The sequence below is a fragment of the Melopsittacus undulatus genome, chromosome 1 (assembly GCF_012275295.1).
Source record: "Melopsittacus undulatus isolate bMelUnd1 chromosome 1, bMelUnd1.mat.Z, whole genome shotgun sequence".
Taxonomy (NCBI): Eukaryota; Metazoa; Chordata; class Aves; order Psittaciformes; family Psittaculidae; genus Melopsittacus; species Melopsittacus undulatus.
In genome coordinates, this window is record NC_047527.1 from 47033467 (window position 1) to 47047344 (window position 13878).

General features: G+C 42.4%; 1 protein-coding gene across 4 annotated transcripts in view; it reads left to right on the forward strand.

The window, feature by feature from the left end:
• Window positions 1-607: 607 nt before the first annotated feature.
• The window catches only part of SS18 (SS18 subunit of BAF chromatin remodeling complex), a 42965-nt gene continuing 29694 nt past the window's right edge, over window positions 608-13878 (forward strand). The window contains exons 1-3 of one of the 4 annotated variants that reach the window (XM_034061333.1): window positions 608-801; window positions 4632-4708; window positions 6028-6112. In XM_034061333.1, coding sequence (XP_033917224.1) covers window positions 733-801; window positions 4632-4708; window positions 6028-6112 — 231 coding nt within the window. In that variant the 5' untranslated portion in view covers window positions 608-732. Of the gene's footprint in view, window positions 802-4631; window positions 4742-6027; window positions 6113-13878 lie in introns of those variants that run through there. The other 3 variants (XM_034061337.1, XM_034061346.1, XM_031052835.2) reach the window with 3 other exon arrangements.

The window sequence follows — 13878 nt, forward strand, 5'->3', positions numbered from 1 at the left end:
CCAGCACAGTCGCTGCTGAAGGAGCGGCACCGCCAACGGCAGAAGCGTCAAGGACGTCAGCAGCACCTCCCCCGGGGATAGCACCAAGCCCGCGGCTGCAAGCTCCGCTCAGGGGCGGGCCAGGCGGTGCCTCACCGAGGCCGAGGCCGGGGCCGCCTCCACCGCCCAGCACCTCCCTCAGGTGCCTCCCTCAGCCCCGCCCCGCGCGGCCTCCAGAGTGCGCTGCCTGGGTGCAACCAACTGCGGCGGCGGGTAGAGGGGGGAGGAGAGCGCGCCGCTCGGCACAGCCGGAGAGCGTCCCCTGTAACGTGCGCACCGCAGCGCTCCCATCCCCCCGCCGGCCGTACCACTTCGCTGCCTGTCCGGCTCTGAGGCGCGTGGGGCAGGAACGTACCAACGCTGACAGAAGGAGAGGGGTGGCCAAAAAAGTCGCGTGACAACTGGATGTCACGTCTAAATGGCACAGCTCCAGCTCCCGGTCCCGTTGTTCTAGCCGAGCGGTGCAAGGCGGCCAAGGTCTCACTGGGCTCTCTTCTCCCAGTGGGAAAGTGGGAGGAGCAGCCGGTCCTTCCTTAACCCTTCTCCGCCGGGACGGGGATGGGCCTTCCCGCTGGGCCCCCGCCCCCCCCGCGCGCCGCGTTCTTCCCGGATCGTTGCCGCCTCCCGCCGTTGCTGGGTGCGCGGGGCGCGTGAGCGGGCGGCGGGGGCGGACCCTCCTGGTAGTGGCCAGACATGTCGGTGGCGTTCGCGGCCCCGAGACAGCGGGGCAAGGGCGAGATCACGCCGGCCGCCATACAGAAGGTGAGGGCCAGGGGAGAACAGTGGGCCGGGCCGGGCCGGGCCTGCAGCTGCTTCCTGCTGCCGGGCCGCTCGGGGAACGGGGTGGCGGCGGCGCCCCGGAACGCCAAGGCCCCGGCGCGGGGAGGTGGGGGGCGGCCTGACCTCGCTGCACTGTGGTTGGGGTAGGGGACGGCCCAGCCTGACGGAGGTGGTTGGCAAAGCGCTGCTACTCTGCACTTTCGCACTTGTTGGCAGTCTCAGGGCATGGGACTCGTGGAGGCCTTGGGGGGGCCGATGTTTCTCTCCTGTCCCGAGCGCTCCCTGGGCCGCGGGCGTGAGTTAACCTGTAAGGACCTAGCACCGTGGGGAACTGGAGGAGTGAAGTAACTCTTTCCTATGAGGGGTGCCTAAAAACCGGACTTTAGCCGGGGTGTTCCTAAACCCTGCCTGACCTGGGGCTCAGCCTCTGCTGAGCGCTCCCAAACTTGGTCGGCCTAGTAGTAAGGCTCCCCCCCCCCCCAACCTGAAGTGTTATTAAAGAACATTAGGGTCGGAGCCAATGACAGCGGCTCCGGACGACTCCATTTAAGCTGTTGTGGGAGGGAGCAAGTTAACTCGCTAAAGAATCGAAGAAAAGCATGTACAGGATTTGTAATAATCCATGTTCCTTTGTATTGGCATAAGTGAAGAAGCATGTTCAAGTTCAATGGTAACTTGGTGGTATTTGGAAACTTAGTTCAAGATTTGCACTGTTACCACTGTAATAACCATGAATCAGATAGATGTCAGATTATGCAAGTTCTTCTGTGTAAGAGCCTTTTGGGTACATGTAGCTAACCTCTGATCTAGCAAAGAATGAATATCAAGGTGGGTTGCAGGTATTGGGATCTTAAAGAAGGCCCCAGAGTTATAAGAGACCTGCAGGGTACTGTAGCAGAAGTCAGTGCTTGAGAAGTGTATATGAAAAATGCATACCCACCGGGTATAAAGTTGCCTGCGGGTAGTTGGTACAGACTTCTGGTCACTGGGGTGTGTATGGAGAATGCAGACAATTAAGTTTTTCTTGTGCTGTAGTGAAACCATTAATTTGATGGTGATGTGCTGGCAAAACCCTAGCATAGTTAAAGCTGAAGAATCTTTGTAATGTACGTAAGTTGTCATAAGCCCTGGAGGTGTCTTCATGCAGCTGGAAACTGAATTCTCTTTTGGTGGTAGGTGTTTATAACTCTTTCAAAGAACTATTTCAGTTTTCTATCAGAAGCTGCTTGATCAAACTTGTATAAAATAGTGCCTGCAGCTGTGTTTAGGATATAGTTATATTCCTTCTTGTTTTCCTCTTGGCCCCAGCATTCCTTTCCTTTTTCCCTTCCCCCAAGAGGTCGCACATGCATAGCTGCAGTAAAGAATGCAACCAGCTTAACTGGCCTTCTCAAGGTCTACCTGTCTGCTAAGCCTTAAGTATCTGCTGCCTTCCTCTGGAAGGTGGGAGACATTCTGAGGAGAGCCTTGATTCAAGGCTTCCTTTGTAAGTGCTGAGCTAGACTTTGGTATCAGAGGTGTTAGCCCCTTTTTCCTTATTTTTTATGGTGAAACTGGCCATTGTGTTTCATGTAAAACTTGGTGAATGTGAAGTGTGTCTGTAGCAGTGTGTTCATGATCCTCTTCAAAGTATGCAACTCCTGCCTAGCTTCTGAAGCTCAGATAGTAACTCAAAATACTGCAGTTCTTTCTGTGTTTAGTACTTAATGACAGTGTTTCCAGATCCAGTAGTTTCGGGCAAAATAATTGCTCAGGGATTGTTCTAGTCAGTTCTGGTGAATTACTGGTTTGACTTTAGGGAGTCTTGGCTGATTGGCTCATTCTTACATGGATAGAAATCCTGAGCAGACTGCATAAGGTTTCCAACTCCATACCCTTTTCATAGTAGAGAGGGATTAGTCAGAAGAAGAAGAAAAACTTTCAGTACTTTTTTTTTTCCCTGCATAGAATTTGTTCAGGTTGGATTCCTTGAGAAAAAGCAGTGATGTAATGACACTTATTTGTGTTTCCTCATAGAAGCATTAACATTTTGGCAAGTCTCAGCTGTGTGGGGAAGAGTCTTGGAAGGTGGTTCCTGCTAGTTTTGTGAAATTCAGCAGCTGAGTAGAATAGCTTTCCCCTGGGAGGAAGAAAAGGGATAAATCAATGCAAACTTTTTCCATTTCTTAGAATTCATAGGGTGGTTTGGGTTGGAAGGGGTTGGGGCAATTCCAGGTGCAGCTGCAGGTTGGGTGGAGAAGTGATTCAGAGGAGTCCGGAGGAGAAGGACTTGGGGGTGTTGTTCGATGAGAAAATGAACATGAGCTGGCTGCAGTGTGCGCTTACAGCCCAGAAAGCCAACTGTATCCTGGGCTGCATCAAAAGGAGCGTGAAGGAGGTCGAAGGAGGTGATCCTGCCCCTCCACTCTGCTCTTGTGAGACCTCACCTGGAGCATTGTGTGCAGTTCTGGTGTCCTCAACATAAAAAGGACATGGGACTATTAGAACAAGTCCAGAGGAGGGCCACAAGGATGATCAGGGGACTGGAGCACCTCCTGCATGACGATAGGCTGAGAAAGTTGTGGATGTTCAGCCTGGAGAAGGCTGCGTGGAGACCTCATAACAGCCTTCCAGTATCTGAAGGGGAACTATATGGATGCTGAGGATGGACTCTTCATTAGGGACTGTAGTGATAGTACAAGGGGTAGTGGGTTCAAACTTAAACAGAGAAAGTTCAGGTTAGATATAAGGAGGAAGTTCTTCAATGTGAGGGTGGTAAGGCACTGGCACAGGTTGCCAAAAGAAGTGGTAAATGCTCCATCCCTGGCTGTATTCAAAGCCAGGATGGATGGAGCCTTGTTTGACATGGTTTAGTGTGAAGTGTCCCTGCCCATGGCCGAGGGAGGTCCTTTCCATCCTTAACTATTCTGTGATCATCTAGTTCCAACTCCTCTGCCATGGGCAGGGGTGCCTTAACACTTTTAGTTCATCTGACTTGGATAACTTGGCTGGTAGCTTGGATTAGCCATGGTTCTGCTGCCTCTTGTCTGATCAGAACACAGGAGAATGGTTCAAAAGACATGAGTGGGGGGGATATACAGCCATAGGAAACCAATCACTAATTTTTTTTCCTTTTTATGGAGCTTGAAACACCTTGAATTCATGAGCTTTTTGTAGAAAGGCACGAGATCTGTAACTTCATGTGATTTTAGAACAATTTTTTTTTTCTTTTGTCAGAAAATAATTCATATATGTTAATATTCCTGGACAATTCTGAGGTATAATAGATTTATTGTGTCCATTATACAGAATACTTATAAAATGCGGCTTAATTACAGATTCTTAATGCAAATATGGCCTAGCTTTCCAATGTGTTTCCCAGAGACAGACCTGTTTGGTAAGCTCAGTTGTTATCAGTAACAATTTCAGTGTCTTTTCATATTAAATTTATGAACATCTGCAGGCTTTAAAAGAAAAGGGGAAATTTGGGGAATAAATTTATAAGTAAATTCTTTGTAGAGATCAAAGATACGCAAAACTTGGAAAACATTTGGAGAACTTGCTGCAGGACAAGCATTGGTATTCAGAGGGGAAGTTTCACAAATGTAGCTCTAATAGTGATAAGAAACCCTTAAACTGAAATATGTAAAACTAATTGGAGGGGGGAAATGGGAGCAAAAGAGTCTTCTATGTGTAATCGGTTAAGTAGAACTTTTTGGAATACTCAATGTTGGCTATTTGTAAAAGCTCTGAGAAGAACAAGATTTAAACTTATCTTCAGTTCCTTTCCACAAAGAACATGAAACTTACACGAAACTTCTTTATCGTTTCAGATGTTGGATGAAAATAACCATCTTATTCAGTGTATAATGGACTATCAGAACAAAGGAAAGACTTCTGAATGCTCTCAGTAAGACATTGATCAAAATCTACTGTGGACTGGGTGAATTTCCATCTAGAAAACTGTTCTTGGTTTATTTAGTTTGCCTTGTAGGGGAACTGTACTGTGAAGAGCAGAATAGTATTGCTGTGGATATTGCACTTAAAATTTAGGGGTATTTTTGTTTGCCATATGACTATCACTTCTGTCACGTTTCAGTGTTGCAGCTTGCCTACTTCAGGCTTGTTCCATGATGGCCATAAAAATGGGGACTCTATAGCCAAGATCTTTTTCATCTGCATCACAATTACATCATCACAATTACACTTTGGAAAAGAGGCAGTTTTCTTTTCAAACATTGCAAAATCATGTAGGGATGGACGTTCTTCCTGACAGCATGTTTGAAAACCACCTAGTTATTACTTGTCCAAGAACAAACCAGCTTGTTAGAGTTTGGCTTGCAGAGTATTTCATGTAGTCTTGCTGTCTAGTGTGGTCTCTAGAGAGTGATTCAAGAGAACTGTGGAAGGAGTGAATTACTAAGGAATATTATTTTCCAATTTTCTCTGGCATGGAATGGTCATGTAATTTGACAAATACAAAATCACACATGTGACAGATGGAGCCTCACAGTATTGTTTGAGTCCCTTACTAAGAGAACTGGTAATTTGGAAGTAGGAGGGGGTCAAAAATAGTAGGTATTTTTGCTTTAAGTAGGTGCTGTTATTGTAGCACCATTACTATATTACGCTGTTTGCAAGCCTGTAGTGATGTATTTGTAGTCTGTTCCTGCTTTCAGGGTTATTTTTGTGCCTGTGGGATGGATGTGGAGACTCCAGAATCTGGTTCTGAAGAAGAAAAATTATTGGTTCCGTAGCAAACTTCCAAATACCAGGGTCCTCCTGATGAAATGTTTGCACTGTTCTTGCTTAGAGTTTACATAGATCTAGATACCAGGTATCTGGGGGCATAATAGCTGTCTTTCCCAAGTGTTTGTGATGGCAATGACACCATACAGCCACAGACACACTCTATGCCCTTTGGTGACTTATTTTGGGGCAGGAAGTGAAATAGGTAAGAACAGTGTCACCCAGCTTTAGATTTGTCATAAGAAAACAGAAGTTGTAGAAAAGATAAAAGCACAGAGTTGGTGGAGACATGGCGGAAAGACTGGGTAACAGGTAAATGTGAGGGGAAAAGGCTTTTCATTCCTAATAATGATACTCTTGCAAGTCTCATGAAACTTGTTTTATATAGGTAACTTTATTTACATGTATAGAATAAAAGTAAATAATGATGTTGCTGTGTTTATGACTTAGGATCTATTTTGCTGTTGTTTATTTTGATAGATATCAGCAGATGCTACATACAAACTTGGTTTACCTAGCCACTATAGCTGACTCCAACCAGAACATGCAGTCTCTACTACCAGCAGTAAGTACAAAATAGTGCAAAAGTAGGGAAGAGATTTCATTTGGGTTCCTGGAGGGGAAAAAAACCTAAATCAAACAGAAGTGTTTGAGGTAATGACCAAACATTTGGTCTCTGATTTGTTGTACAGTGAATACATGATGCAGTGCCTCCTCATGCTGTATTTGGAGTTATGTCACTGTTTAGGTCTTGCTCAAAATCTGACTTAACTGAAGACTGTTACTGTGAGTTAACTGTGCAGTGCACGTTTAATCTGGTCTGCCTCATAGATAATGTAGTGGTGTGGCTTTTAGCTCCTACAGCAGTACTCTGTTTTTACCTTTACATTAGGGAAAAGTGTTTGGGTATGGAATTTCTTACTTTTTTTTTTTGTTCTCCCCCCTCTGGAATATCACCTATTCTTTTGCCTCAGTGGAATGAGGTTGGGTACATCTTTGTCTGCTTTTCTGTACTCTAGGTGAGTTTCATTCTTTGCCTCTCTTCGAACAGACAGCAACACTTTCTAAGGTGGATAATAATAATATGCAAGATACAATTTTGTACAGGCTTAACCTGAAACACTGCATCACTTTACAAATGAAGCATTTCTTGGATATTACTTGCCATCTCTTTTTAATCTGGAGTTCCCAAACTGTTTATAAGATACCTCAGTTTTTTCCTCCTTTCCATTGTTTATGGAGCAGTAAGGAAAAATACAACAAATGTTAAAATAGCTTGCTATTTGTTTGCTTTTTGTGTTAATCAGAAAGCTTTGGGAGTTCATTGTGAGTAACACAAGGAAGTTCTTTGGTTTTTCGTAATAAGACTTTTCTTGAATTAATATAGTCTTGATTCATTTCTGTAATATAAAGCTAAAAAGAATGTCTATAAAACAGCCATTCCTAGATACTAGTTTTCACCAGCTGAAATTGAATTACTTTTTCTTTGGTCTCTGGAGAAGTGTTCTCCAATCATTGCTACTAGCAAAGCATCCTTTCAAGTTGGTACCTAGAGGACTACAGAAACAGTGCTTCATTATATCCAACCTGTTGTGCCTGTGGAGGCTTCTCTTTTTATAAATCCATGCTTGTAGTGGGGGAAAAGGGGGAGGGGAAGAGAAACCTTTAAGAGGGCTGTGTGAATTACTCAACTAATATGTTTTTGGAGGCTTAATTCATATCCTGGTTCTGATGACAACTGGAAATGAATTTGACCTTATCTTAGTCTCTGGTGAGCAGCCCAGTTCTTAAGGTTGAATGTGATGACATTCTCTTAAGAAAATGAAGATAGGGCCAGGGAAGACTTCTGCAGATCAAGACTGAAGTGCTTTTCTGCTCTTGAATGTAAGGAATATTCCACAGTAGTGAGAAAATAGTGTAGTGTGGCATTGTGTGTGGGAGATGGAGAGTCCTCTTTGGATAACTGAGGGGGAAATAAAAGGTAGCTTCATGGCTGCTCTTTGAAACTTAAATACAAAGTTAGTTCAGATAGATTTTTTTTTTTTTTTGTAGGTACTCTGACCTACAAAGTCAAACAAATCTGTGAAGGTTTGCCTGCAATGTGGTAACATAATAAAATTACTTTTTTTAAAAAAATGTTTTTAAAACTGTTTTCCCAACAAATTTTGGTCAGAAGGATTTGGGAACATGTGAGCGACTATGCTACTGTCTATTTTGGTGCAAGATAAACTGCTTCAGATCCTTTTCCTTTACTGGATTTCTGTTTAAGAACTGATGAGGCTCAAGTTGACTTGGAAGTATTATGTTCAGAGCAGCCCTGTGGAAGAGGACTTGGGGGTGTTGGTTGATGAGAAAATGAACATGAGCTGGCTGCAGTGTGTGCTTACAGCCCAGAAAGCCAACTGTATTCTGGGCTGCATCAAAAGGAGCGTGACCAGCAGGTCGAAGGAGGTGATCCTGCCCCTCTACTCTGCTCTTGTGAGACCTCACCTGGAGCATTGTGTGCAGTTCTGGTGTCCTCAACATAAAAAGGACATGGAACTGTTGGAACAAGTTCAGAGGAGGGCCACAAGGATGATCAGGGGCCTGGAGTACCTCCTGTATGAAGAAAGGCTGAGAAAGTTGGGGTTGTTCAGCCTGGAGAAGAGAAGGCTGCGTTGAGACCTTATAGCAGCCTTCCATTATCTGAAGGAGGCCTATAGGGATGCTGGGGATGGACTCTTCATTAGGACTGTAGTGACAGGACAAGGGGTAGTGGGTTCAAACTTAAACAGAGAAAGTTCAGGTTAGATATAAGGAGGAAATTCTTTAGTGTTAGGGTGGTGTGGTACTGGAGTGGGTTGCCCAAGGAGGTTGTGAATGCTCCATCCCTGGCAGTGTTCAAGGCCAGTTTGGACAAAGCCTTGGGTGACATGGTTTAGTGTGAGGTGTCCCTGCCCATGGCAGAGGGGTTGGAACTAGATGATCTTAAGGTCCTTTCCAATCCTAACTATTCTATGATTCTGTTCACCGTGCTTCTGTGTCAGCTGTTGAACAGTCTTAGTAAATTCAAGGGTTGTGGGTCGCAACAGTTAAATATGGATCAAGGTACTGTGTGTGTAAACATCTGTTTTTGATAGTAAAATACATGAACTTCATGTACTACCATTGCAGTAGTTCCCCACTTAACATGGAAGAGCTTGAGTCTGGGTAGCTTCTGAAGCTGGATTCTGTCTGATCAATACATATGTGGAAGGTTGTTCCCCGAGAAAATTACATGTTCTCTTTTGTTTAAATTTTCTTGTTTAAATTAGGTAAATATACAGTCTCAAGAAATTTTGTAACTTAACTGTTGCTTCTTGTAAAATGTTCTGTGGTAAAATGAGGTTGAAAAGAGAATGACGCTGTTAAGATAGCATTCACACTAAACAGAAGACCTAAGTGATTAGGGTCATTGAATTTTTTAATACAAGCTAAAATGGCTTGAACCTCATAACTGTTGTATCCTCTCACAATACTACTCAGACTTAATGCTGCATATTGTTGGGGAAGAATGCTTGTAGTCAGCTTTTGTGCCTCCCCTCATCTTTTAGAATGTGCTGTTCTGAACAAGTGACTGTACATCCTTTCTGAAACTGTGGTATTGCCTGGAGAAAACAAGGTAAATCTTATGCTAAACAAAAGCATAGTGAAACAACCGTGTTATGCAGCGAAATGCCTTTACAAAGGGGGCCTGCAACTGAGGAAGAGGTGAAACAGGTGAAGCAAGCATTGCAGGGTGTAGAAAGACTTTGGAACTCCAGTGTCATAACAAAGCTTCTGCTGTCTTTGTATGCATCATAGAGTATTAAATTATGACTTCAGGGGTGAGTCCTTCCTTCTCATCAGAAGGAGTATGAGGTTAATCTCCATGAGTCGACCAGTCTTCCCTTGCTCATGTGAACAGCGTTATTGAGGGCAGGGCTGTTTAGGGGTGTCATCCCAGCTGGCTGAGAGTAGTGGCTAAGTGCATGTGTGGAGTTGATGAAGCTTTGTGCTGCTGATTTCTGAGTTACAGCAGGTAGTCTTGGACAACAGTTAAAAGTCTGTTTACTGCCCCCGTGTGGGATAAGCTAGCTTCCCCAAAAGGGCTAGTATGGTGAGGAACACACTTGCATTCTTTTGTTTTTCATTGATGCTACTTTTAAGGGAGTCTTTGAACTGTAGAGACCAACAATGCAATGTTAGTTTTTCACCAAGACTTCCAAGAAAACCTCCAAAAAATAGGAGTGAAGTATTATGTACATGTGTTTCTGAACACACTAAATCTCAAACTGCAGAATCGGCATCTCATCCTCCTGGACTTCTATTTATGTTTTGTTTTCTTGAGGGAGGGTGCTTGAGTGGCATTAAAAAGTAATTGCAAACTGTTGAATGGAGAGAGGGGGGAAACCAAAACAATGAAACAAAGCCAAACACCCACCCAAACAACAAACGTTTCCACTTGGACGTTTTCCCTCCCTCATGTGTCTTAATTTTGCTAACTCTGCATGAGAAAACAACTATGACCATCACGCTATAGGAAAAGTAGAAGAGGTACTTTTGTCCTGCCTCTTCATTTTGGCATTAGTTTTATAAGAGGCAAATGTTGAGGTCTGCAGGAATGATTTGAGTAGGAACATTTGTCTTGGTTCCTTTAAACACAGAAAAAGAGTTTTTCTTACATACTGCAGCTTCCCTTCTGTCAGCATGCAGCTCACTTACTTTCAGTGTGTATTTCAAGAAGTGATAAAAATAAACACTTGTGATTATTGCTCACTTCTTACACCAGTTTTCCTTATATTGAAAGTGCCAGTTTCTTCCAGTAGCAAGCTAAATTCTATGCATGGAGTGAATTCCAAGGTAACTTGATTGTGTCAGAGTTGTAGAAACATGTGCACATCACATCCAGAAAAGAAAAATATGGCTTATCTTTAATAGCGTGAAATAAAATCTGCAAATAAAACTCTCATTGCTGAAGATGAGAGGGATACTAAATTAATAAACTTCTTGTCCAGTTATGTACTAAATGCCTGAGAAAATCTGGTGTCTGTGGTAGTGTCATGGTTTAACCTCAGCCAGCAATTAAGTACCATGTAACTGCTTGTTTACATCCCCCACTTTCCAGTGGGATGGGAAGGAGAACTAAGGGGGGAAAGCTAAAACCTGATGGTTAAGAACAGTTTTATAATGGAAATAAAATATATAAACAATTGTAATGAAAAGGGAGATGACAAAAAGAGGGAGAAATAAAACTTGAGAAGTGATGCCCAATATCATTGCTAGCCCCCTGCCGACTGGTGACCAGTGTGTCCCCGAGCAGCGATGGAGTGGCTCCTAACCAATTCCCCCCATTTATATGCTGAGCATGACATTCTGTGGTGCAGAATATCGCTTTGACTAGTTCAGGTCAACTGTCCTTGCTCTGTTCCCTCCTCCCTGGCAGAGCATGAGAGACTGAAAAGTCCTTGATCAGGGTGAGCACTATTTAGCAACAACTAAAACATCAGTGTATTATCAGTATTATTCTCAAACTAAAACCGAAACACAACACTGCACCAGCTACTAGGAAGAAAATTAACTCTGTCTGAGCTGAAACAGGATAATTTAGCAGAAAGTCCATTTGTGGTATCTGCTTTCCTGCTGATCACAGCTGGCATTGGTCTTTAAACCTGTAGTTTAATTTTGTGTGTATTGAATATTACTGTGTTGATTAAATTCATTTTGAAGTAGATACACAAAGCAGTATGGTGTATTAGCTTGCATTAGTCTTTCTGAACAGAAGTCCATGTCAAATTGAAGTTCAACTAGTAAATTGAATTAATAGAGAACAGAGCAAAAGAAAGGTTGAATGTTTTCTGTCAAAAGGCAAGTGAGCTATTAGCCAGAAGTGGTGCTTTGATTTTGAAGAATAATTGCTCTGATTAAATGTTTGTTAAACAGTTTTCAAAAATCACAATGATTTCTAAAGGCTTTTAAAAAGAGAAACACTAGGTAGCAGATTTTTTGAAAAAGGGAGGAAAGATATTGCATTTATATGTACCATAGTATGTGAGTGCACTCCAAGGAACTTTCCTGCTGCTCTTTAAATGTAGAGTCTACTAGCAAGTAGTTGGGATCCCACTGTGGTTGGGATGGGTAAAAGAACTAAGCTTCACATTCCTGTACTGTTACTAGAAACTGTCAAGCCAGAGCAAATCCATAAATGATAAAAGCTAATCTATTTGTGCTTGCATCCTCCATGTAGAACATAATTTCTTAAGTTATTCCTTTCTCCAGCTCTTCATACCCTACCTTTTTATTTCCTATGTTGATTTTTCATCAGAAAAAAATATTCCTGTGTTTTGTGAGCAAGAAACACATGGGATAAGCCTCCTTTGGTAATAATCTCCAGCCCTCAGTTAGTTTGGCTTTGTCACTAAAAATGGGAAATCTGGGACATTTAGGTTCATGTTGTAGTACCACTTTACTCTAAGAATTCATCCTGACTGCTGTGTTAGTAATCTCAGATACTCAGCATTTGAACAAAATGGTAAATAAGACTTTTCCTGAAATTGTACAGTACTAGGTGTCTGCTAAAGATGAAATTTAATTCTTTACTGCTGTCAGTAGCCTAGTTCTCAGGTATGATTGCAATAACCAGCTATAGAAACAATGTGTTATGATCTACCTCTCAAGTCTAGTGTGTCCATATCACTTAGTTGTCTTTGCTCCAAGGCTTGGATGTGATCGTCTGTATCCATTTTCCTTCTTTGGGTTTTTTCATGATACTTGGCTTCCGAGCACTTAGTGAACACTCTGATGCCTACATGTTAATTGCACGTGTGCAACTTTCTGGGCTAACAGTGTCATACACCTTTCGCAAGAGAATTGGGTATGCTGCATTTTTAAGAGTTTTCAGATTGTGGATCATCAGTTTATTCATGTATGCCATGGTCTTGCCATAAAATTGCTTTTTCAAGTTGTTCATTTTGCTCCAGAAAGGCTTTTAAATGTTGGAAAGAAGTTTGCCTGTTGTTGGACAAGATTTCCTTTCAATAGTAATGGTTATGCTGACACAAGAAGAGCTGTACTCTCATCAGTTGTGGTTCTGCTGTGTGATATTTTAAAGTTGTGTTATGATCCGGAGAAGCAGTCCAGATGAGTTAGGTGTAAAGCAGGATATTTTCATTTTGGATTAGTTCAGATTAACTGCAGAACTGTGTAAGTGGCTTTGTTGGCACAGCTGAAAGGGTACTATTGGGAAATGGGGAGCACTGGAAGCTTCTGAAGCCAGCAATTCCATTAAAAAAAACCCAAACATCAGAATATTGGTCTTTAGGATGTTAGCATATTAGGAGTGAATTCATAGACCACTAGTATACTCCACTTTAAATAAGATCACTCTTAACTCCTGTATGCTACTTTGCATGTATTACTAGTCAGGTGTGTCCACACGGGGAGCTAGTGCACTGTACACAAAAAAATACTCCTGTCGCCTACTGACTTCTGTGGCTGATTGAGAAATCGGTAAAAATAGCAGCCAGTTTGATTTAGAAGTGTGCTCTGAAGTGCATTTCTTTCATACTTGGAGACGTGATTTGCCTGTCTGTCGTACCATACCTGCACAATAAATACCTATTTCAACCCTTGTCAGTTTGCTGAGAGCTGTACTGGGCAGTCTGGTAACAGATGCTGAGTTCTTTAGCCTGTATGGTTCTGCTGTTTTCCTGGTTTAAGTGCTCTGAGGGTTCTGCAGGATTCTTTCTGCTTTATTTGAGTTTGTAAAGCCTTCTAGCTGGAATGGAGGTTGAATCTTTCTCTTCGATTACTGCATGTAGGCAAAACCTGTAAATACTGGACCAGATGTTAAACGACTTAAAAGTCAAAGAAGCAGGAGGTAAATAGCTCTGGAAGAGAAAGCGTCTGCTTTTGAGGACAGATAAGAACTGCATTTTATGGGGAATTACAGAGTATCTCTGAAGTAATCTAGTTTCTATAGCTTACTGTTCCCCAATTAATGTCCACAGGTAACATATTTCTAGTCACTTAAAATAAAACCCAACTGAATTTGTACCAGATTATTTAACTTTTCATTTAAATGATTTCTAGGTATATCAAAAGTTAAGATTTTTCTGTGATTTTTTTTAAGTACCAGAAGAGCTAGTCCTATGTGGACATTAAGTATTTTAGGGTTAGATTTTACAGTTGTTAAAATGATGCTAAAGAATATTTGTACAAACAAATACTTTTATACAGTGATGCATGCAATTTGAAACAACTAAAGGTTCCAATTTCCTCTTTAAACAAAGTCTCTAAGTATTATGTTTGGAACTATTTTAACATTTTGATCAA